Below are 21,650 nucleotides of genomic sequence, written 5' to 3'. Positions count from 1 at the left end.
GGCTGGAGTATAATAGGTTAGTGATAACGGCTATTATAAGTAATATGGATTCGGTAGCTGTGTTAGAAACTATTTAGTGGATGCTGCTATAGCTCATGAGGTAAACTTTTTTATTGTAATGGGAATAATGGCTAGTATATTTATTTCAAAACCGATTCAAATAAGTAGTCAGTGGGAGCTGGTTATTACAATTATGGTCCCTGAGATAATGGTTGTTAGGATGATGATAAAGATGATGGAGTTTAATAGTACGAGAAGGATATAAACCAACATTTTCGGGGCATGGGCCCCATAACTTATTTAACTGACCTTACTATATATTATGATGTAATGTGGTAGCATGAAGAATTTTGAATTCTTAAGCATAGGTTCAGTTCCTCTGATTCTAGAAATAAGAGCGTTTAAACCTCTATAGCTTACTCTATCACAGTAACTCTTTTATCAGACATATTTCTTATGTTTGCGGAGGAATGCCTGATGTTATAATAGGTAGTGAGACATGTCATATGCATATGGCTAGTGTTAGTAGTCAGAAGTTTTTTCAAAGTAAATGTATTAGTTGATCGTATCAGAGTCGAGAGTAGGATGCTTGAATTCATAGGAAAGAAATTGTTAGTAATAGTGTTTTGATGATAAGGTTGATTTTGTATAGTTCTGGTATGTGGGGGTTATGGAACGCTCTTAGAAATAGGATTGTTGAGAAAATGTTTATTATGATAATGTTGGCGTATTCTGCTAAGAAGAATATGACAGATGGGCCTGCTGCATATTCTATGTTGAAGGCTGATACAGGTTCAGATTCTCCTTCTGTTAGGTCAAAGGGAGCTCGGTTAGTTTCTGCTCGAGTGGAAATAAATCATATTATAGCTAAGGGTCATGATGGGAAAATTTTTCATAAATGCTCTTGTGTTGTGATGGAGGTTGAGAGGGTAAGAGACCTGTTTTTTAAGAGGACTGATAAAAGAATAATTGCTAGTGTTACTTCATATGAAATTGTTTGTGCTGCTGCTTGTAGGGCTTCAATTAATGCGTATTTTGAGTTGGAAGCTGATCCGGATCATAAAATGGAGTATACAGCTAGGCTTGATGTAGCTAGCATAAATAATACTCCTAGATTTATATTAATAAGTGGGTAGGGGAATTCGTATGTTTAGGGCTAGGGTTAGGGCTAGGGTTGGTGCAATGATAAATACGGAAATGGAGGATGTAGCTGGTCGTAGTGGTTCTTTAGTGAGTAATTAGACTGCATCAGTAATGGGCTGTAATAGGCCACATGGTCCTACGATATTTGGCCCTTTTTGAAGTTGCATATAACCCAAAATTTTTTGTTCAATTAGTGTTAGGAATGCTACGGCTAGAAGAATGGGGATAACAAGTATTAAGATATTAATTATAAACATTTTGTGAAGGGAGAGGATTTGAACCTCTGGTTATAAAGGTTTAAGTTTTATGCAATTACCGGGCTCTGCCCCACCTTAACAAACCCTGGTCTTGAGTAATATATTATATGTATTAATTAAATTAAGATTATATCATTAATTGGTTTTAAGGCACTTTTTAAAGTGGGCCTTATTTCTCTTGTCCTTTCATACTGGGAGAACTATACAGTAGATAGAAACCGGTCTGAACTCAGATCATGGAGGACTTTAATCACTGAACAAACAAACCTTTAATAGCGGTTACAGCACTGGGGTGTCCTGATCCAACATCGAGGTCATAAACCCTATTGTTGATATGAACTCTAGAATAGGATTGAGCTGTTATCCCTAGGGTAACTTGTTGATCAATTTTTTGGATCAATTAGTGATGATATGTTTTGACTGGTAAGTCTAGACTTTAATCACTCAGAGCCTTTTTTGTGTTCCAAGGTCACCCCAACCAAAATTGTCACCCCATGTAAAATTTTGTTATCCCTTGGTGGTTTAGTTAGGTTTTTTTTGCTTAATTAATTAAAGCTCCATAGGGCCTTCTCGTCTTATTTTGTTATTCCCACCTCTTCACGGTAAGGTCAACTTCACTGACTGAAAGTAAGAGACGGTAAAACCCTCGTGTGGCCATTCGTACAAGTCCTTATTTAGAGAACAAATGATTATGCTACCTTTGCATGGTCAGGATACTGCGGCCATTTAACAGTTGTCACTGGCCAGGCAGTGCCTCTAATACTAGTTATGCTAGAGGTGACGTTTTTGGTAAACAGACAGGGTTTGCGTTTGCCAAGTTCTTTTTACTTTTAATCTTTCCTTGAGTGCCTGCCTGTGTTGGATTAACAGTGTTTAATAAATAACTTAATGTTGAGTTGTATTTATTTACTGTTAATTATCAGCATATTATTAGTTACTGATGTAAACTTATGCAAGGAGAAATACTTCTTGTTGCTCATAATAACATTATTACCTCTGTCGGTCAATAGATTAGTCTAGTACAAATCTAGGAGTCGATTTGCTTGTTATTGGTATTAAAGTTACTGTTGAGCTTGAACACTTTAATTGGTGGCTGCTTTTAAGCCAACTATGGTGTTGTTTGTCTTTACTCTCTAGATAAGATTGTATCCATTTCTACAAAGCTGTACCTATTTAGATAACATTGTAAAATACATTAAAATTTATAATTATGTTGGTAACTTTTAAAGTTGAACTGAAATTCTTTTCCTGGACAACCAGCTATCACCAGGCTAGTTAGGCTTGTCACCTCTACTTATAAATCTTCTATTTTGCTACATAGATGAGTTTGTTCTAATAAACTGTTCATAAGTAGCTGGTCTGGTTTCGCCATATTTAACTTAAGTTCTTTGTTAGATGTTCCCTAGTTAAATCATTATGCGAAAGTTACAAGGGGTAAACTTTGCTTTTTGTTACTTTTAGTGCTTTTTTCATCATTCCCTTACAGTACCTACTGTATAGCACCAGAGGATATTTTAAATTTCTATCCCCTATGCTTTAAATGTTGAGTGAATGTTTTATTTAGTCTGCTTACATTAGTAGATATGGGGAGAGGTGTTGCGCTAGATTTCATTCAGAGTATTCATAAATTATGAAATCTAGGTGTAAACTAGGTGCTTTATTTAAGCTACGCTTTGATTTATCCAAGCTCACTTTCCAGTGTGCTTGTCACGACTTGTCTCCTCTTGTATGGTTAGTATTTGCTAATAGATTATAGGAAATTATTATAATACTTGACGAGGGTGATGGGCAGTGTGTGCGTGCTTCATGGCCTTATTCAATTAAGCACTCTATTCTTAATTTACTACTAAATCCTCCTTTGGTTTTCATAATTCATGTGTGAGAAATATATTCTTGAAATAGAAAATGTAGCCCATTTCTTCCCATCCTATAGGTTACACCTTGACCTAACGTTTTATGTATGATAATTATGCTTACTTTTATTCTTTTTTAGAGTTTGCTGAAGATGGTGGTAACATAGACTGAATTAGCAAGGGTTGGTGAGGTTTATCGGGGTTTATCGATTATAAAACAGGCTCCTCTGGAAGGGTGGGAAGCACAGCCCAGTCCTCTGAGTTTTAAGCTGTTGCTAGTAGAACTCTGGCCAATCATTTTGTTCTTGTAGTTATTTGGGTTTAGGGCTAAGCATAGTGGGGTATCTAATCCCAGTTTGGGTCTTAGCTGTCCTGTAGTCAGGAAATACTAAAGTCACCTTCGTAGTCAATTTTAGTTATGGCTTTTTACAGCTTAACTTCATTTTATATCACTCTTTAACACAGTTTGCACCAAGTTTCTATTAATTGGGGTTAATTATATGACCACGGTGGCTGGCAGAAAATTTACCAACCCTAGTTAGTATAACCTAGTCGAACTTTGGTTTACGGCTTCATTTTTATCACTGCTGTTTGTTTGCCATGGGGTGTGGTTCAGCAGGGCGTTATGAGCCACTCATATTAGTGTGCTGATGCCCGCTCCTTTTCATCTTGATGATTTGGAGGGCATTCTCACTGGGGCACAGATGCTTACCTGTGAATTTTATTACAAATTAAGAGAAAGGCTGGGACCACACCTGTGTGTTTATGGACTGGGTAAACTCATCTGGGCATTTTCAGTGCCTTGCTTTAGATTTTAAGCTACACTAACAAGCTGTTTTTACATAGTGAAGTAATATGTATGTGGTTGGTTTATGTCGGATCTAGTGTTAAAATTTTGATAAAAGTGGTCTATATAAATGGTAAATATCTAAGTAGTTGATTGGTGGTATGACTGGGGTTTATTTTCTAGGTCTATCTAATTCTGAGCATTCAGTTCATGGTTATCGAGTAGACAGCTAAGTTCCATGTATTTATCTGTTTTTGCCTTGTTTTGGGGGTTTGACAAGGCATTATAGGCATGTAGAGCATGGGATTTAGTGGGGGGTAAAGAGGGTTTGTTAAACGGGTCATTCATCTGTTTACTGCATGTGTGTGTGTACGTACGTGTACGTGTGTGTATGTGTGTCTGTAATTTCCTTATGGCCTGTAACCATTGATTGAATTGGTTATTCAATTAAATAATATTCAATTAAAGTCCAGCTACAATTTATTTGACTGTGTTAAGGCCTCAGATGGCCATAGCTGAGTCACAGCATCCCTTTAAAAATTAAAAATTAGCAAATGCATGAAATCACAGTTATGTGTAAGCATGGGCTGAGTAGTCGTTGGTCCGACGAGATGTCTTATTCACGAGGAAAGAGTGGGCTCTTTCAGGTGAGATGGCCCTGAAGTGAGAACCACTTGTCTGATAAAGTTCATTAGTAGAAACCGCCACAAGTTATGGGCCTGGAGCGAGAAGAGGGACACCCCAAGTGGGTTGATGGTTTCACACAGCCTGCTGGTTACACTTGTGATCTACTGGATATGGTACACACGTTGACTAGAATTGATTTGACTTAATGTGCTATGTACTGTCAATAAGATAATGTACATGCTTATAAGCGTGGGGTAAATAATTAATGCACGATTGTACATATAATGTACTGTGTACTGTCAGTAAGATAATGTACATGCTTGTAAGCATGGGGTAAATAATGAACATTATACATATAATGCATTATGTACGATAGGTATTAGGTACCTAGTAATGTGGTCGTGCATATATGCATGAAGTACATAGTAGTTTATAGTAAAAAGAGGTTATTTTAATACTGACATGGTACTTAATCTTGTAAACGTCCCGTAACGAAGTTGCAGGGAATGGTTTAAGTGGCATTTCAGCTTTGGGAGCTGATGGTGGATCTGGAGCCTCCTCCTTGAATCTTAGGGAGAGAATGTTATTCTCCTTTTCTGGTTTACAAGACCAGGGTAATAGAGATACTACAAACACTCTTCATTTCAGGAGATTATTTGCAGTGATGCTAGTTACTGACATTAGTACCCAAATTTAAAAGGAAATATAAAATAGATGCTAGTTGTCCAATAGTAATGAAGGGGTATTCCACGGGTTGTCCTCCAATTCATGTTAGTGTTAATAGGTCTGCTACTAGTACTCACAATAGGTGTTGGCTGAGAGAGCGAAATATTATGCTTTAGAGGTCAAAGTGTTATGCTTCGTCGTCTGGATGGATGGAGCATTGGGATGCGGGCTAGAATTAAGACTGAAAAGATTAGGGCCAGTACTCCTCCTAGTTTATTGGGGATTGATCGCAGGACTGCATATGCAAATAGGAGGTACCAGTCTGGCTTGATATGGGTGGTGTTTTGAGAGGGTTTGCTGGGGTGTAGTTATCAGGGTCTCTTAATAAATCAGGTGACAATACCATTAACATTATTAGTACTAGAAGTAGTAATGAGGCACCTAGATGTCTTGGATTGTATCGTAGGGGTGAAATGGAATTTTGTTATGTCAGATGAGATTCCTGTGGGGCTATTAGATCCTGTTTCGTGAAGGAATGGTAAGGGGACAGCTGTTTGTTAGTGCTGCAATCATGAATGGGAGAATAAAATGGAAAGCAAAGAAGCGTGTAAGAGTTGCTTTATCTACTGAAAAGCCACCTCAGATTCATTTGACAAGGCTTGTGCCGATATATGGAATTGCTGAGAGGAGATGAGTAATAACTTGCCCCTCAGAATATTTGTTCTCAAGGTAAGACATAGCCTATAAATACTGTGGCTATGACCGTAAATAATAAGGTGATTCCAGTGTTTCATGTTTCTAAAAAAGTATAGGATCCATAATAGAAGCCTCGTCCTATGTGAATAAATAGGCAAATAAAAAATACGGATGCTCCATTTGCATGTAGGTATCGGATAACTCACCCATGGTTTACATCGCGGCAGGTATGTGTTACTGATGAGAAAGCGTTATTATGTCTGATGTGTAACGTCTTGCTAGGAATAAGCCTGTTAAGATTTGTAATACTAAACAAATGGAACCGAGATCTCATCATGATGAAATGTTTGATGGGGCTGGAAGATCAATAAATGCACTGTTAATAATTTTTATTAATGGGTGTGATTTTCGGATGTTGGTCATTAGTGTTCTTATAGTTGAATAACAATGATGATTTTTCACGTCATTGGCCATGTAAGAATAATGATAACATACACTGTATTTATTTTAAGTACTATTTTTGTAATTAGTTTGGTGGGGTTTTCTTCAAAACCTTTGCCTATTTACGGTGGACTTGGGTTGATTGTGCGTGTTGGTTGTGGGATTGTGTTGAATTTTGGTGGCTTATTTTTGGGTTTAATAGTATTTTTGATTTATTTAGGGGGGATGTTGGTAGTGTTTGGTTATACGACAGCTATAGCTACTGAGCAGTATTCTGAGGTTTGAGTGTCTGAGAAGACTGTTTTAGGTATATGTCTTTCAGGGTTGATAATATAATTTTCAATGGTATTTTATGTTTTAAAAGATGAGGAAGTGGAGATTGTATTTCAAGTTTAACAGGCTAGAGGACTGAGAGGCTTATAATACAGGGGATTCTGGATCTTTAGTGAAGAGGCTTTGGGAATTGTGGCATTGTATAGTTATGGTGCTTGATTAGTAAATCACTGGTTGGTCATTGCCTATTGGTGTTGTAGTTATTATAGAGGTTACTCATGGTAATTAAAGAGAACTATGCTTAGGGTGAGGGTAAAGAGGAATGAGAGAAAATATAGTTTGATTAGGCCTTTTTGGTCTGATACTAGTGTAGAAAATGTTATTTGAATGAGGGAGGTAGTTTTTGGTAAAATACTTTCTAGTTAGATTAAATCTAGGAGGGACGATGCTGATATGCTTCTTGCCATATCTAGAGTTACACTACAACAATCATTGGTCCTCATATGTAACTATATATCATCATTTTATCAGAGGCTCAGTCACACATTTGGTAATGCAAGAAACAACAATTTTGTAAAACAGGCAATATAAAAAATAATATAGCTAGCAGTATTAGTAAGGTCATATGTAAAAATGTAAGTCAAGAACTTCCATTAGGTGCAGCCCAGTATATCCCAGTTCATCTGACTTAGTCTGTTGTGTACCAGTTCTTATCTTGAAGGGACATTATATATTGGCATTGTCCACAAGGCACCCAGCCCAATTTCCTAGTGTAACTAGGTTGGTTATCCCTAGTACAGTTTAATTTCCCCAACATAAGGGAGCCTTTAAATTTAAATGACCATAGCCTGGTGTTAACCTTCTGCTTGCAGATCATGGAGCGTCTGATCTTAATCCAAAGACAGATTACTGAGTTAAGCTTCAGAAACAAATTTAGAGTGTCCTTTTAATCATTCAATTAAACTTTGCAACAATATAGCATCACAGCAAGGAACTATCTGAGAAGTGAGTCTTAGTGAATACAGACCTCAATAAACAGAATTAGAATTTGATATCCACTGAAATGTCTCTTTCTCCCTAAAATTACCCTCATTTTTATCAGATATCTCCAAATCAAGATTAATTTGTCTGCAAATTAAGTTTGATAAAAGGCCTCCCAAGGCCAGGAAAGCCAGGCCAAGGGCCTTTCACAGATTTTGCCTTATAGATTTAGGTGAATCCCTCCCTTTTTGAGGTCCGCAAAATAACTTGAGATTCCTGCACCTGTTAGGAGGTGGCTTTACTAATTTATCTTATACAGCTGCTGGGAACCTAAGAGTTTGCAATCTCTGGAGGGATCAGGTAGAAAGAAAAGAGAAGTGTTTCAATTCTGCTTACAAAGGTACAATTTACCAAATTGCTACAAGTCATAATTAGTTTGAGGGGGTTTCTTTATATCTGGAAAACACAGATTAAAAGCTAGTAATGTTTCAGACAGAAACCATAAAAATTATAACCACGTTCATCAGTTTACTCAATCCTATGTAACTAATCCTTTTTGTTAACAGTTTCCATTAGACTGTTAAAAATATCTTACCTGGGATTTCCCCTGCGGTCCAGTGGTTCAGACGCCAAGGGTTCCATCCCTGGTCGGGGAACTAAGATCCCACATGCCTCGCAGTGCAGCCAAAAATAAAATAAATAAATAAATAAATAAATAAACAAATAAATAAATAAAAGACATAAATAAAATAGCTACTCAAAAAAAAAAGTCTTACCTAGTTTAGTAGTATGATTTAAAAGTTATCAGAAACCTGTACTTGTCTAAAGCCCTTTCTGTGAATCTTCTTGAAGATGAAGCAGTTTTGCAAAGCATCAGCTTAACTGCCTGTGAACGACAAAAAGTCTTAAAAAGGCAAGGTTAACAAAGAAGCTTAACCAAGTTTCTGTCACATACAACATTTTAAGATAACTATTATAACAATACCAGGACATATCCAAATTTCAGAAACTTTATATAATTTCTAGAATGTGTATATTAAGACTCTTTATCCATACAGTATATTCTAAGTAGGTTTATCCCTAGTGTGATAATGCTCTCCATGTAATTTAACATACCAGATACTACTAGTTAAATATTTCTCTCTGAAATGCCTCAGAGACCCTCGAAAGTGTCCCCAAGTTAGCTGGAGGTCAAAAGAACTTTAATTAAAATTTGGTATTTGGGAAGTTTGTCAAAAGGTCTCAAAACACTTGGTCAAATAAGATCATAGGTCATCGTGAGATAATGCTTATTTCTTACCCAAAGTTACAAGAGATCTCAAAAGCAAATACAGATCACTTAAAGGCACGGAAACTCACACAATCTGTTATCAAAAGCAGCATTCCAAGGAAACTTTGTCCTCTTACTAAAGAGAGAAAACCAGATCCAGTCTTGTACCAGCCTGCTTTTAATAACAAAATTCACTTAATTAACTGTACTCTACACCTAGCCAATCCTGACCATCCACAAACCCTCCGTCACTGTCTGTATCCATATTAGTCTGCCCCCCATTCTCTTCTCCATTGAGACACAACCAGCTCTAAGACAGACTCACTTTCTTTTCCTTTCATAAAATGCAATTCCATTCTCATACCTTCTTCACTGCAAACACACATCCTACTTTCCTGCTGTACACTGAAATGCTTCCTTTATTATTTCTATTAGCTTTAATTACGTGTTTAAATTAGAGCCCTCAACTCTTAAAAACCTTAATTTCTAGTGAAAACTAAGAGGTAAGCAATTATGAACTTTTTTTTTTTTTGGTTGCACTGGGTCTTAGTTGTAGCAGGCGGGCTCCTTAGTTGTGGCATGTGAACTCTTAGTTGTAGCATGCGTGTGGGATCTAGTTCCCTGATCAGGGATCGAACCCGGACCTCCTGCATTGGGAACGTGGCATCCTAACCATTGCACCACCAGGGAAGTCCCAGCAGTTATGAACTTTTACATTAGCATTCTGTAGATTGGTAAACATAAATACTAGTGAAAATTTCTAAAAACATTTGCTTTCTTATAGAGAACATCTCAGGGTGGCACCAAACATGTTCATTAATAGTCCCAAATACATTTAGTTTCTCTGTTTAGTAACTGATGTCTCAGTGTCTTATTTTATTTGGGAACCACCTAGCTATTCAGTAACTTCCATCACTTAATTTAGAACAACTCTAAATTTCAAGTATATTTCCAAGTATCTGGAGAGATTATTCTCACGTAGACATTCCTAAAATATAATTATTCCTAAAAAGTTCACCCAAAAGCTCTGATCTCACTTGTATTTTAGTTCACTTAAAAAATTTCATCACACCAAGTTATGTTCCTTGCTGACAAATTTACAACAGATATAATAAGATCTTATTTGACTTCTATTAAACCTAGGTACAATAAAGGTATTATACTTAATGTTGATGACAAAGACATGTGTATTTAAATTGACAAACAAACTAAGTTTAATACCAGCCATTAATTTAATACTGAATATTTTCCAGTTTACATGAACCTGAAATTAATTCTGGCCAGTTACCTTCTGTATTTTTGAAAATTTATATAAGTGCTAAATTTCCCTTAAGCCAATTAAATAGAGCTCATTAAAAAATTAGTTTTGGTAATAATATCCAAAGGTAAGGACATATATATAACGCACACAGATATATAGACAAACACAACCAGAGATCTCAAAGCTTCATTTTCTAAACTTAGTTATGAATCAGGTATTATAAAACTCACTAGTTTATAAATAATGGTTGGAATAAGTAAAATTTAGAAAGCTTTCCTTCCACATTGTTTTTTTTCCCCTCAATCTCAGGAATTAGAGATGATCTAGATCAGATAAGGGATCCTGAGAGCCCTGGTCTCACGGCACAGGACGAGAAAAGCAAGTTCTCTCAGAAGGAGTTGTTCCCTCAGGGTCAGAATTCTGAAAAGACGTTTTATCAAGCTTCCCTTTTCTAACTGTATATGCAAAAAGAACCAGTTTGGAATTTTCAAGAGTTTCACCTAAACCAGTTTTCTCTGGAGTCTAAAGAATATTCTGGCCACCCAGTGTTATAACAGAATATCATCTTTTTCTTAGTCATAGGCTCATAGCTAAAATCTTTCCAGTCAGACAGAATTCTCCCAAGACGGCTCTGCAGTGGAACAGAACCAGAATTTCCCATTTCATAAGGCAGAATGGCCATCACAAATCGCAACACAGGACACAGAGTATGAAACACACACAGGCACGGCTGTCCTAATCAGACACTCCCTTAAATACAAGGTTGCAGTCTCTCAGAAAACCTCCTACAGAGACAGAGAACTTCAGATCCAAGTACTGACGAACGGAGTAAATGGAAATATCTCAGGTCTTCAGAGATTTCAAAGGGAGGAAAGGAGGGCAGTTTGAAAGAAGAGGGGAAGGAGGGTGGGGGGACAAAAGGGGTGGCCTAACGGACATCTCCTGCCACCTGCAGACGCCCAGCCGTTACGGGACTTTTCTCCGGGCTTCCAGGAAGGGAGGACAGGAACTCGGCCCTACCAGAAACCAGATACCAGATAATTCAAGTTCTCTGCCCACCGGAGGTGGTCAGGCTCTGGCGCTCAGATAACTGAAGCCCTTCAACCAGACTCCTGCATCCAGAAGACAGGAGGGTGGGATAGGAGGGGTTGAGAAGAGGGAGGGGAGAGGGAAGGGCAAAGACGTCAGCGACGTCTCTTGTTCCTTACCTGGGCGGGGCACTCTGGCCAGTCATCTGCGTCAGGAGGAGATCAGAGACAAGAGGGTCCCAGTGGTGGCCTCTGTGTCTGGTCCGTCGGTAGGTGAGCTGGTGCCTGAGCAGTCAGGATGTCAGTCGTGGTAAAGAAGAGATTCCACCAGAGTCGCCAGCTGTTGCAGGAAGGGAGACCCCTTCCAGGGCCCGAGAGTGGGCTCTCGAGTTGTTAGGGAACCATTAACCAAAACCACTCGCCTTGGCCAGGCACGATGATAGCCTCTTGCCTGAGGTGTCTCACAACAGGAGGTCCTGAAAAAGAACATGGTGCTGCTGGTGAAAACCAGCATTGGGAGGAGCCAAAAGAGGGCAGAGATGACCAGCCTCCCAGAATCCTTTGCACTGGGATCCATCTTGGCTGAGAGATGCGCACGCCACCAGGAAGGACCCTGAGTCAGACGATGGGCCAAGCAAGATGCTTGGCCAGAGACAACCTGGAAACTAACCCCATCACCATAAAACCTGAGACTGTGAGCCAGGTGGCAGAGCAGTTCTCCTGGGTTCCCCTACCCTCCTGCTCTCTGCCCGGGTGCCCCATCCCAATAAAGTCTTCTGCTTTGTCAGCACGTGTGCCTCCTCGGACAGTTAATTTCCGAGTGTTAGAGAAGAGCCCACTCTCGGGCCCTGGAAGGGGTTCCCCTTCCTGCAACAGTGGGAGGTTGGATGGAAGGGGGCCTTGACCTGGATCACGGCCTGTGTGTGAAGGGTGGGCTGCAGTAGGTTTGGGATATGCCCATAGGACATCAGGTCCCACAGTCCAGTTGGCAGGGGTGGAGTCAGGGGACGGGGCAAAGCTGAAACCCCTTGGCATGGAGCTGATATCGAAAGCCCTGGTGCTGGGTGAGCCCACCTCGGGGAAGGAGGACAGAGTCGAGGACTTGGGTCCAGGCACTAGACTACAGGCCAGGAAGAGGAGGAGGAAGTGCCCAGGAGAGAGGAGGCTGGCCCACCTGCCACACCTGGACTTGCTCCTCTGCCTCATCGTCTTCTGATCCTCAGGGGATGGAGCCACGGCCCATCTGGAAACAGGTGGGTTCATCCGGAGCCAGCCTGGGGTCCCTCACCCGGACATCCAGTTCCACTTCCTCCCTTCCCAGGTGATCGACCATGGGCGGGTCCCCCCACAGCAGGAGGCTTACCAGGTGAGCAGGTCGTCTCCCCACTGCAGCAGGGCCTCCAGGGTGGGCGGCCCAGAAGGCGGTGCCCTGCTCTCCAGCTGCCCGGAGTGTCTGAGGGGAGGGAAGGGGGGTGCGGAGCCAGAGGTAGAGTGAAGCAGACTGCGTGGTGCACAGCAAGGCCACACCCGCACCCAGCTCGGGGCAGCTGCACCGGGTCCTGAGTACTAGAAATGGACAATGAAGCCGGCTCTGCCCAGGGACCGCCAGCCCCTGAACATGAGGCATCAGGTATAAAGCCAGGAGGCAGGAGAGAGGGCCTGAGGTGGTTTGGATGCCTTTTGTGTGTGTTGGGGGTGGGGTTGGTAAGATGCAGGTAGATTTTAAAATGTATCTGCTCTTAATTGACTCTGGGTGTTGAGTCCCAGGGACCACAGGAAACCCGGGGCCTCTCTAAATGACTAAGCTGGGGGGTTAACAGGGGCCACCGCCTCTCTGGGCTCTTCCAGGTGCATGTGGGGACCATGCGGGGCACGAGCGTGGGCTGGCTCAAACTGAGAAGTGCCAACCCCCATGACCACCCTGTGATCCAACCCAACTACCTGTCAACAGGTAATTCAGCCACCTTTGTCTCTCCCAGACCTGGGCTTGTTGGCTCGTTGATGGACTGACTGCATGAATGAATGCCTTAATGGGGTCATATTTGTCCCTGAATCTCACCCCTGGACCCCATTTTTGAGACACAAGTCACATTCTGTCCTCCCTCCACCCCATTATCCTGGGCCGTAAACGTGCACGTGTTGCTGTGTAGTGCCCTCGGTCACTTGAAGTAACCCTGACACACCATTTTACACAGTAGGCAGGATTTGCAGCTTCCAGAACAATCTACCAAGAGACGCAAGGAGATCTGGCCGTGTATAGATAGCTCACAGAACCTTTTTCTTACTGTTCCTGTGAGTATCTTCTAAAAGCAAATTACACTCCTGGGCCTGCCTCTTTATGCACAGCAAAACTGCACAGTCCCCACTGGGCAGGTTTTGCCCAATAATACTCACGCTGTGGCAGAGGCAGGACGTGTAGTCTTATCTCTATCTTATAGATAAGAAAATTCAGATCTCCGATTTAAACGTAGGGCCTCCGGGGCAAGCTGTGTCCGTCTAGGATGCTGTCTGTTTGGGCTTCGTGGGACTCTGCTCGGTTGCACTGTAACTGCTGATGGGTAGGTGACAGGCAACCTGGTGGCTTGGACCTCTGTGTCCCTGAACCGTGTCCCCTTGGGCAGCTTCTTGAGCCTCTCCCAGTGGCGGATCTTCCAGCGAGGCCAGCATGGTAAGAGGACGCATGTAACCTGTTTCTTCTCCTCGACAGAAACGGACATCGATGACTTCCGTCGGTGTGTGAGGCTGACCAGAGAAATTTTTGCACAGAAAGCTCTGGCACCGTTCCGGGGGAAGGAGCTCCAGCCAGGAAGCCACGTCCAGTCGGATAAGGAGATAGACGCCTTTGTGCGGGCAAAGGCAGACAGCGCCTACCACCCGTCGTGCACCTGCAAGATGGGCCAGCCCTCCGACCCCATGGCAGTGGTGGACCCGCAGACCAGGGTCCTCGGGGTGGAAAACCTCAGGGTGGTCGACGCCTCCATCATGCCCAGCGTGGTCAGCGGCAACCTCAACGCCCCCACCATCATGATCGCAGAGAAGGCGGCCGACATCATCAAGGGGCGGCCAGCTCTCTGGGACGAGGCTGTCCCCGTCTACAAGCCCAGGACCTTGGCCACCCAGCGCTGAGGCCGTCCCTGAGTAAGAAGGCTCAACACAGCCCTTGGCGCCAAGTGTGCCTTCCTGGCTCTCTCTAGAATGTTACAATTTGATGGCCAAGAATTGGATAATTTAAGAAATGAAACCAGTATTGGTCAGTGAATCGGGTTCTTTCTTCCCAGCATGTCCCTGGGGGCCCTCTGGGGAAGGCCGGCGTTCTGGCTGGGGCCCCTCCTCCCTGCCTCCTGGTAGGACAGCAAAGGGGACGGGAGGCCGGTGGAGAACGGGTAACTCTGGCCAGGTCCTTGTCTTGTGTTCCGCGGTGCTCTCCAACCCCGGGTCCTGCTGTGTTCCTGGGTCCTGATAGGACTTGAGGAAAGTGGTTCTCTCCCAGGTTCTCTCCCTCTGGAGGCAAGCCCGTCCAAGAGCAGGGTGCTTGCACAGAGGCCGGGGCATCCTCCCTCTCAGGCTGAAAGCTGCAGCGGAGGCCGAGGGTCCCACAGGAGTTAGGGAGCGTGGAGCTCAGCTGGGGTGTGTGCACAAGCGTCCAGTGTCCAGAGGGAAAGCTGCCTGCTGGAAGAAACAGGCTTCTCCTTTCTCTGCCGCTTCCTGATTTCACTCCCAGAGTGAGGCAGGAACTGGTGCTCAGTTGGGTCCCTCTGAGGGGCTTGCAGCCCACCTCTCTGATGCTCTGGTTCTTATTAACACCATCAGCCCGATGAGAGGAATTCTGGGACTTTTTCCAGGACTCAGGCGTCTACAGGGCCTTTTCACTACCATGGGTTTCAGGGTTTAGCATTTTTAAAGATTTTCCTGTTGCCAGGAAACCTAGAAACCCAGAGCAAACCTGCATCCCTGGCCCGGTCCGTGCAAAGCCTCACTCTCAGCCTGGGGAGATGGAGGGCTCAGCAGTGGCCACGGCCAGCTCATTCACATTCTCCAGACGTCCACAGCAACAGACCAGGTGGGAGCCAGACTGACGGAAAAAGAAGTCAAGTAAAACTATGATCCTGATCCTGTAAAAAAAAAAAAAAAAAAAAACGCAGTTGAGTGAAAGAAAAATAAATCGGCAAAGATTTGAGTTTGCGGGGCGGGGGGGGGGGGGGCGGGCGGGGGAAACAGATACAAAGTAACATTTAAGACAGATCTCTGATCTTTAAACTTCTTATAATTCAATAATGCAATCCCGTAACTTATCTTTGAACTGAGACTGTCATTATCCAGCCTGTCTCTACAAGGTAATGAAAACTTGAATGCATTTTGGATTGATTTTTCTGACGATATCCAAAAGCCACTGTCTATGGCGAGAAAGAATGGAAGTGCTATATGGAAACCTGTCGTGCTGGACCCAGAATCAGGAGGGGAGGAAAATGGAACATTCCTGGCTTCACCCTGGATCACAGTGGATTGAGGTGCCTTGGAGGCCCAACAGCTGCAACTTAACGTTTCTGAGAAAGATTTCCAGAAGGGTGGAAAGAAGAAAGCCATCACACCATCCTTCCTTTAAAACTCCTTAAGCAAACCTTGTTTTTTATCTTACCTGTATCTTGCTTTATTTTCGGTTCCAACGGAGGGTCAAGAAAGAAAATTCTCCATCTGCCAAGAGATGTCTTTCTCCTAGAGAGGTCCCCACCTGCCCACAGGCCTCCTCTGGGTCTTGGAGCTGCCTGTGGGGGCGAAGGAACAGTAGGAGTGCAGGTGCCAGCCCCCTGCTCTGAGGGCCACGAAGTGACACGTCAGGTGTGCGGGGGGTCCCAGGCCTGAGTGTGACTGTGCTGACCTCCTTTGGCGCCGGTATGGCAGGTGACGTGGCCATTCAGTTCGGTCACCTCTGCGTATGTGGTGCCCTCGGCCTCTGAGACAGTGGCTGATGCGCTAGCGTGCGTGTGTCGATGGGCAAAGCGAAGTATGTAAGGGGAGCCTGTACGGTGGATGGCACCCAGGCCCCTCTCCTGCCCTTGCTACGGGGCCTCGTTCCATGCGATCACACGACACTGCCCCGCGCCCCCCCCGTTTCAAAGGAAGAGAGCGTGAGTGTCGCGTATATCCAGGACCCAACAGAAAACTGCTATTGGAGTTCAGACCCAGGACAGAATATTCTGATCTGAGGCGGTTCCTCCCTCGAGCCCTGACAGCTGAGTGCTGTGGCCATGTGGGCAGGGTGGAGCCAGTGGCCCGTGTCCTAACCCGAAGGGTCCACCACCACGAAGAAAGCTCCGACCTCAGAAAGAGAGGGCTGTTGGCCAAGGAAGCCAGAGAGGGGAGGAAAGTGCGAACTGGAATTGGGGAGGATGAGCCATAGTCTGGCAGCCCGAGGGGCATGGAGACCGGCCGGCGCTCAGCCTCCTGAAGAACCAGGAAGACGTCGTTTAAGTCCCTTAGCAAAAAGCCTGCAGTACTCCCCAAAAGGAAAAACGTACATTTCCAGAAATGGTTGAAAAAGCCTAACAGCAAGCTGCAAATGTGCCTAGTGGTCAGAACACTGACCCCTCTGAAGAAGCCAGTGTTTAAGCTGCTGCATGAGCAGAGGGTTCTTCCTGGTAGAGTAAGAGCCAGAACACACAGCTAGAGGAGCAGCCTGCCCGCAGGTGACCAGGAAAGGGCAGGTCCCGGAGGTGGGACTCCGGTGCCTTAACGTCCGGCCCTGTGCGGCCCTTGTGCAGGCTGCAGGAGCCACTTCCACAGATTCAAATAGAGTCTTCTCTCCAGCCAAACCGTGTTCCTCCGCCCAAAGGTCATTTCAGATTTCCACAGCACGACTTACCATCAGATCAAATGCCTAGGTGCCTTTCTCCTAAAAACCAGAAAAAACACACACCCTTCTCCGCTGGCCCCATCTTGAGACCCAGCCTCCCATCGCATCTCCTGCCACCGTCCCCACAGGGCGCCCTCCCAGCCATTCTGGCTCTCATTCTCTGGTTAGAAGCAAGGGCCCCAGGCCTGCTCCTCTTCCTCGCCTGCCCCCCTAGGTCCCCAGTAGGGAAGGAATATCATTTTAGAGAAGGAAAAACTTCTTTTCAACAAATGAAGGCCATAGCTGGAGTCTGTCTTTGAGTCGGGGAGGCTAGTAAAGGAGTTAGAACTCTGTGTGTGATGCTAACCAGCTTTCAGGACAAACTGACCACCCAGCCTAACAGTAAAAACCTTTGCAGGAAAACAGGCAATGGGCAAAGACACTTAGGACTGCAAAACATAAACACCACAGAATAAACTGCTCTGGTTTCTCTCACAAGCGTGGCATCAGCCGTAAAGTGGGTTCCTCAGGCAGGTTAAGCCCATCCTGCACTGGAGAAGCTTCTGGGGCCGTCACAACCCACCCTTCCCAGCCACTGGCTGATTCTGAAACATCTCAGGATCAGGCTGGGAGGTGCTGCGTGGCCCGGTCGTCTGGATGGAAATCACAGAGACCATTTTAACGAGGTTCTTGCTGCCATTTCTGTTTCGTGATATTATGGAAAACACAAGATGAAAGAAACTAAATGTACTATTCCTGGGGACACAACAAAATGACTCTTTTTAGGGAGTGGGAGGGGAACTAAAAAGGAGAGACATTTAATCTTAAAAGATTCCTGAAAGAAAAAAACCATGCCCTACAACTTCAAAGTTTTCTTCCAAAGAAAAATTTAATGTTAGATGAGCAGTCGAAGCAGGCTTAATGCAGACAGATATTAGGAGTGGTGCAGCCTGTAAAAATGCCAGTTAAGCGCCGACTAGAAAAGATCACCGACTATACCAGAAAACTCAGTCCTGTTACGGCAGTTTTGGACTGATGATGGTAAGCCAGGCCACACGGTAAGAAAGACCAATGCTCGGTGGAGAGACACAGAGTCTGAGATGACGGTGATAGTGGGTTAGCCCTTTAGGAGAAACAGTGCTCTCTGCGGCTGGACTTACGTTACCATCGGCATGAGGATAAGGAAAATGGAGAAGGTGCCAAGAGGATGAGAAAAACATCTACATAATTGCGGAAGTGCCCTCACAGAGCACCTGCCCCCCCGAAGCTCTCACTGGCCAACACCAGCTCTTTGCGAGGAGGGCTCCCAAGTACAATAAAATTATTAACACAGTTTTATTCTGAAGATCATTTTGCATTTTAATAAAAAAGAATTTACGTCAGGAAATAGTCATTTACAAACCTTGAAGTGTTTTTGCCTGGATCTGGAGTAAGAATGTCTTAAGAAGAGGTTTGTAAGGTCTTCATAACAAAGTGTTATTTACAAAAAAAAAAAAAAAAAATTAACAGATTACGTAATATTTAAAAACTTTGAACCCAAAATCGCTACCAGTCTTTTTGACGGCAGGGAATCCCTGCCAAGGTAACTTGACAAAGTCGGCATAATTCTGTGAACAGAAAAGGAAGCCTTGATGGGTCTAATGATCCAAACGTGGGTTTTCATCGAGAAGTACAATTGGAGTGTGAGTGCGTTCTAATGAAAACGTCAGCCCTCATTCAGTTGCATATAAAAGCCCGCAAAGAGAACACACAGTACAGCAATGTTTTGTAAAAAGGCAACAATACGATTTGTACAGAGCCCGACGTCTAGTCCTATAGATCATCCTTTGCCCCCTCTGTCCCCAGCACTCCTTATTTCTTCCCTAAGACAAGCAGCCTTACCAGTCCCCAGGGGACAACAGCAGAAGGACTTCATTCACCTGTGCGATTATTTCTGCGCCGGAAATGTCCTGTGGGGGCAGCTGAGAAAACCACAACTATGAATGCCACCGGGTCAGAGTAACCAGCTCGACCTAGGCTGCAGTGTGCTCATCGGAGAGTTACTAAAGCAAAACAAAAGACAGCTGCAACCCATGGTGGATCAGAAGGTGCAACATCAAATCATAGAACCCCTGCCCCAAAAAAGACTGCAAATAGTCATCTGGTACCTCTTGTGTAAAGACAGATTTATAGTGACTCAAAATAGTTTAGAAAAATCTCTGTAGTGCCAAGTTCTTTTGAACTTAAAATTTTACCCCCAAAAGATTTCCACCGGATAGATGAGAATTGGCTCTATTTCTTCTACTTCTGTATAGCCCGAGTAAAAATACTGATAGTTTCCAGATTTGAGTGGGGAACTACAATTATTAGGACCCGTGGATATTGCTGCATTTCAAATACGGTACAATAATTACAAAATATAGACCATCTCTTTACAAATACAAATTATAGTATATTACAAGTCATATACAGTAAATCTAGAATTTTTAAACAAACTAGCGTATCTAAGTTTACCTGGTTGCGAGTGCATTATTATTCCAGTTTACAGTTGCCCTTTGCCTGACAGTCAGAAACCAACCGTCAGAGTGATGCTCTCTCCTGTAAACTGGCGTCACGTCACAGAAAACCCCGTTTACAGGGTCCCGTTCCCCTCTCAGGATGACGGCTGGTAGGTAGGTCCTGACTTACACACTGTATTTCAGAAGAGCCGAACAGGAATCAGGAAGCAGTGTGTTTTGGGGGGAAAAGGTTTAAAAATGGATACGCTGGGCCCAGTGAACGTCTGATATGCTAGACCGATGGCTGAGGTAATGACATAGGTAAGGTGATCGTCATCACCTTTAAACCTTCCCCTCATGCCCGCGGGTGGCGGGCCAGCGCTCTGGACAAGCGGGCAGGGCTTGTCCGCCCTCCTCGCTGGTCCTCTCCAGGAGGGCTGGACCTGCCCTTGCCCACAGCTGGGGCTGAGTGTGTGGGTGCAGCTGTCCCCTACCAGATTTATGGCTTCCTTGAGGCATGACATCACTTGTACGAAAGTCTAAATTGAATAGGGACTCCACACTGGTGCCTATATTTTCCTAACTACGAGGCACTTTTCCCCTGGCCCTCGGCGCCCCACCTGAGGCCAGAGCCAGTCGGCCGCTCCCTGGGGGCTACAGGGTGGTGATGCAAATCATTTCATCCGCCAGGTCCTCCTCATCCCTCCCGAGGTCTGGCTCCTCGTCGCTGTAGCCGGGCCCGAAGTCCTGGAGCTCGTAGTCCTGCCGGCGTGAGACGGGCCCCACGTCCCCGTTGGCCCGGGGATGCATGTTCCCGTTCAGCAGGTTGCTGGCTGCACTCTCCATCTCGTCGATGGTTAGGTCACAGGCATCGGCGATTTCGTGTTTTGTCGCTGACACAAATTTTGGGTCCCTCGCATACCGTCCTAAGCCTTCGGATATCAGAACCTGTACAGGAAAGAGGATCAGTGGCACGAATGCAAAAGGACAGAAAAAGCACCTCAAGCAGTGACTGTATGATGTGCTCTGGGGACTCGGCCAATCATGTCTGCTAGCCCCCATACGTGGTAACTAAGAGGGAAGGTGAATGGCTTGGAAGATCTGAAGGACCTCAAACACTGCACGTGGCCCAACAAGAGTGCAACCCACCGGGGACAGATGTCTCAGCGTAAGCTAGTCGAATTTGCAGGAACAGCGCACACAGTCCTAGGTACAGCTAGCTGATGAAACCCGCAGGGGTGCTGTTTTTATATTCATGCTTTAAGTACCATCCTGGCTGCTAAGAAGTGGGCGGTGTCCAGGTTCAGAAGCCAGGCATCCGGGCTCCGGAGCCCACCTGCCCTCAGAACCACCACCCGTTGCTGTTGTGCGCGGTTCTCCCCAGTTCCGCCCTCCCATGCAGACTCCGTGGCCACACTCACCGCCTCCACCAAGCTGTCTGCGCTCCTCTGCTTGTCGCTGTTTTTGTTGTGGAAGCTGCTGGGGACAGTCAGGCTGGCTGGTGTGAACGTCCGATAGGAGATGCCGGGCTCGTCCGTGTACCACGAGCTGCGGTGCAGGGACGGTAGGCTGCCATTGACCTGGTCCGGGGCCTCCGACCGCTCGACCTGGATCAGTGGGGTGTAGCACGGCGTCCAGTCCCTGCACGACGGGGTCGCTGGCGGGGTGGCCCACGACCTGGTGGAGTGGCTCGGCGAGTACTTCTGGGCTTTACTGGAATCTAGGCCGGCGACTGCCATGATCTGAGGAGAAAGAGGAAGTGGGGAGACCAGAGGTCCTCAGAGGTCCCGGCCTCGGGCCCCCTCAGAACAGACCAGGCTGGGGCTTCCCGGGTGGCGCAGTGGTTGAGAGTCCGCCTGCCGATGCAGGGGACACGGACGGGTTCGTGCCCCGGTCCAGGAGGATCCCACATGCCGCAGAGCGGCTGGGCCCGTGAGCCGTGGCCGCTGAGCCTGCGCGTCCAGAGCCTGTGCTCCGCAACGGGAGAGGCCACAACAGCGAGAGGCCCGCGTACCGCAAAAACAAAACAACAACAACAAAAAACAGACCAGGCTGGAGGC

At 45.0% G+C, this 21,650-nt stretch overlaps 2 protein-coding genes across 3 annotated transcripts in view; one reads left to right on the top strand and one right to left on the bottom strand.

Annotated features, from left to right (window-relative positions):
• Nucleotides 1-15,215, top strand: part of CHDH (choline dehydrogenase) — a 63,232-nt gene extending 48,017 nt beyond the window's left edge. For both annotated transcript variants that reach the window (XM_079932811.1, XM_079932812.1), the window contains exons 6-8: nucleotides 12,507-12,649; nucleotides 13,132-13,234; nucleotides 13,991-15,215. In XM_079932811.1, coding sequence (XP_079788937.1) covers nucleotides 12,507-12,649; nucleotides 13,132-13,234; nucleotides 13,991-14,409 — 665 coding nt within the window. In that variant the 3' untranslated portion in view covers nucleotides 14,410-15,215. The remainder of the gene's footprint in view (nucleotides 1-12,506; nucleotides 12,650-13,131; nucleotides 13,235-13,990) is intronic.
• A 2,613-nt stretch (nucleotides 15,216-17,828) lies between these two features.
• The window catches only part of CACNA1D (calcium voltage-gated channel subunit alpha1 D), a gene marked incomplete at its 5' end in the record, with an annotated part of 318,918 nt that continues 315,096 nt past the window's right edge, over nucleotides 17,829-21,650 (bottom strand). The window contains 2 exons of the mRNA XM_079934343.1: nucleotides 17,829-20,538; nucleotides 21,012-21,332. Of these exons, the coding sequence (XP_079790469.1) occupies nucleotides 20,245-20,538; nucleotides 21,012-21,332 (615 nt within the window). The 3' untranslated portion in view covers nucleotides 17,829-20,244. The remainder of the gene's footprint in view (nucleotides 20,539-21,011; nucleotides 21,333-21,650) is intronic.

Source organism: Stenella coeruleoalba (genome assembly GCF_951394435.1).
Source record: "Stenella coeruleoalba genome assembly, chromosome: 10".
NCBI lineage: Eukaryota > Metazoa > Chordata > Mammalia > Artiodactyla > Delphinidae > Stenella > Stenella coeruleoalba.
This window is presented reverse-complemented; position numbering and strand designations above follow the sequence as displayed.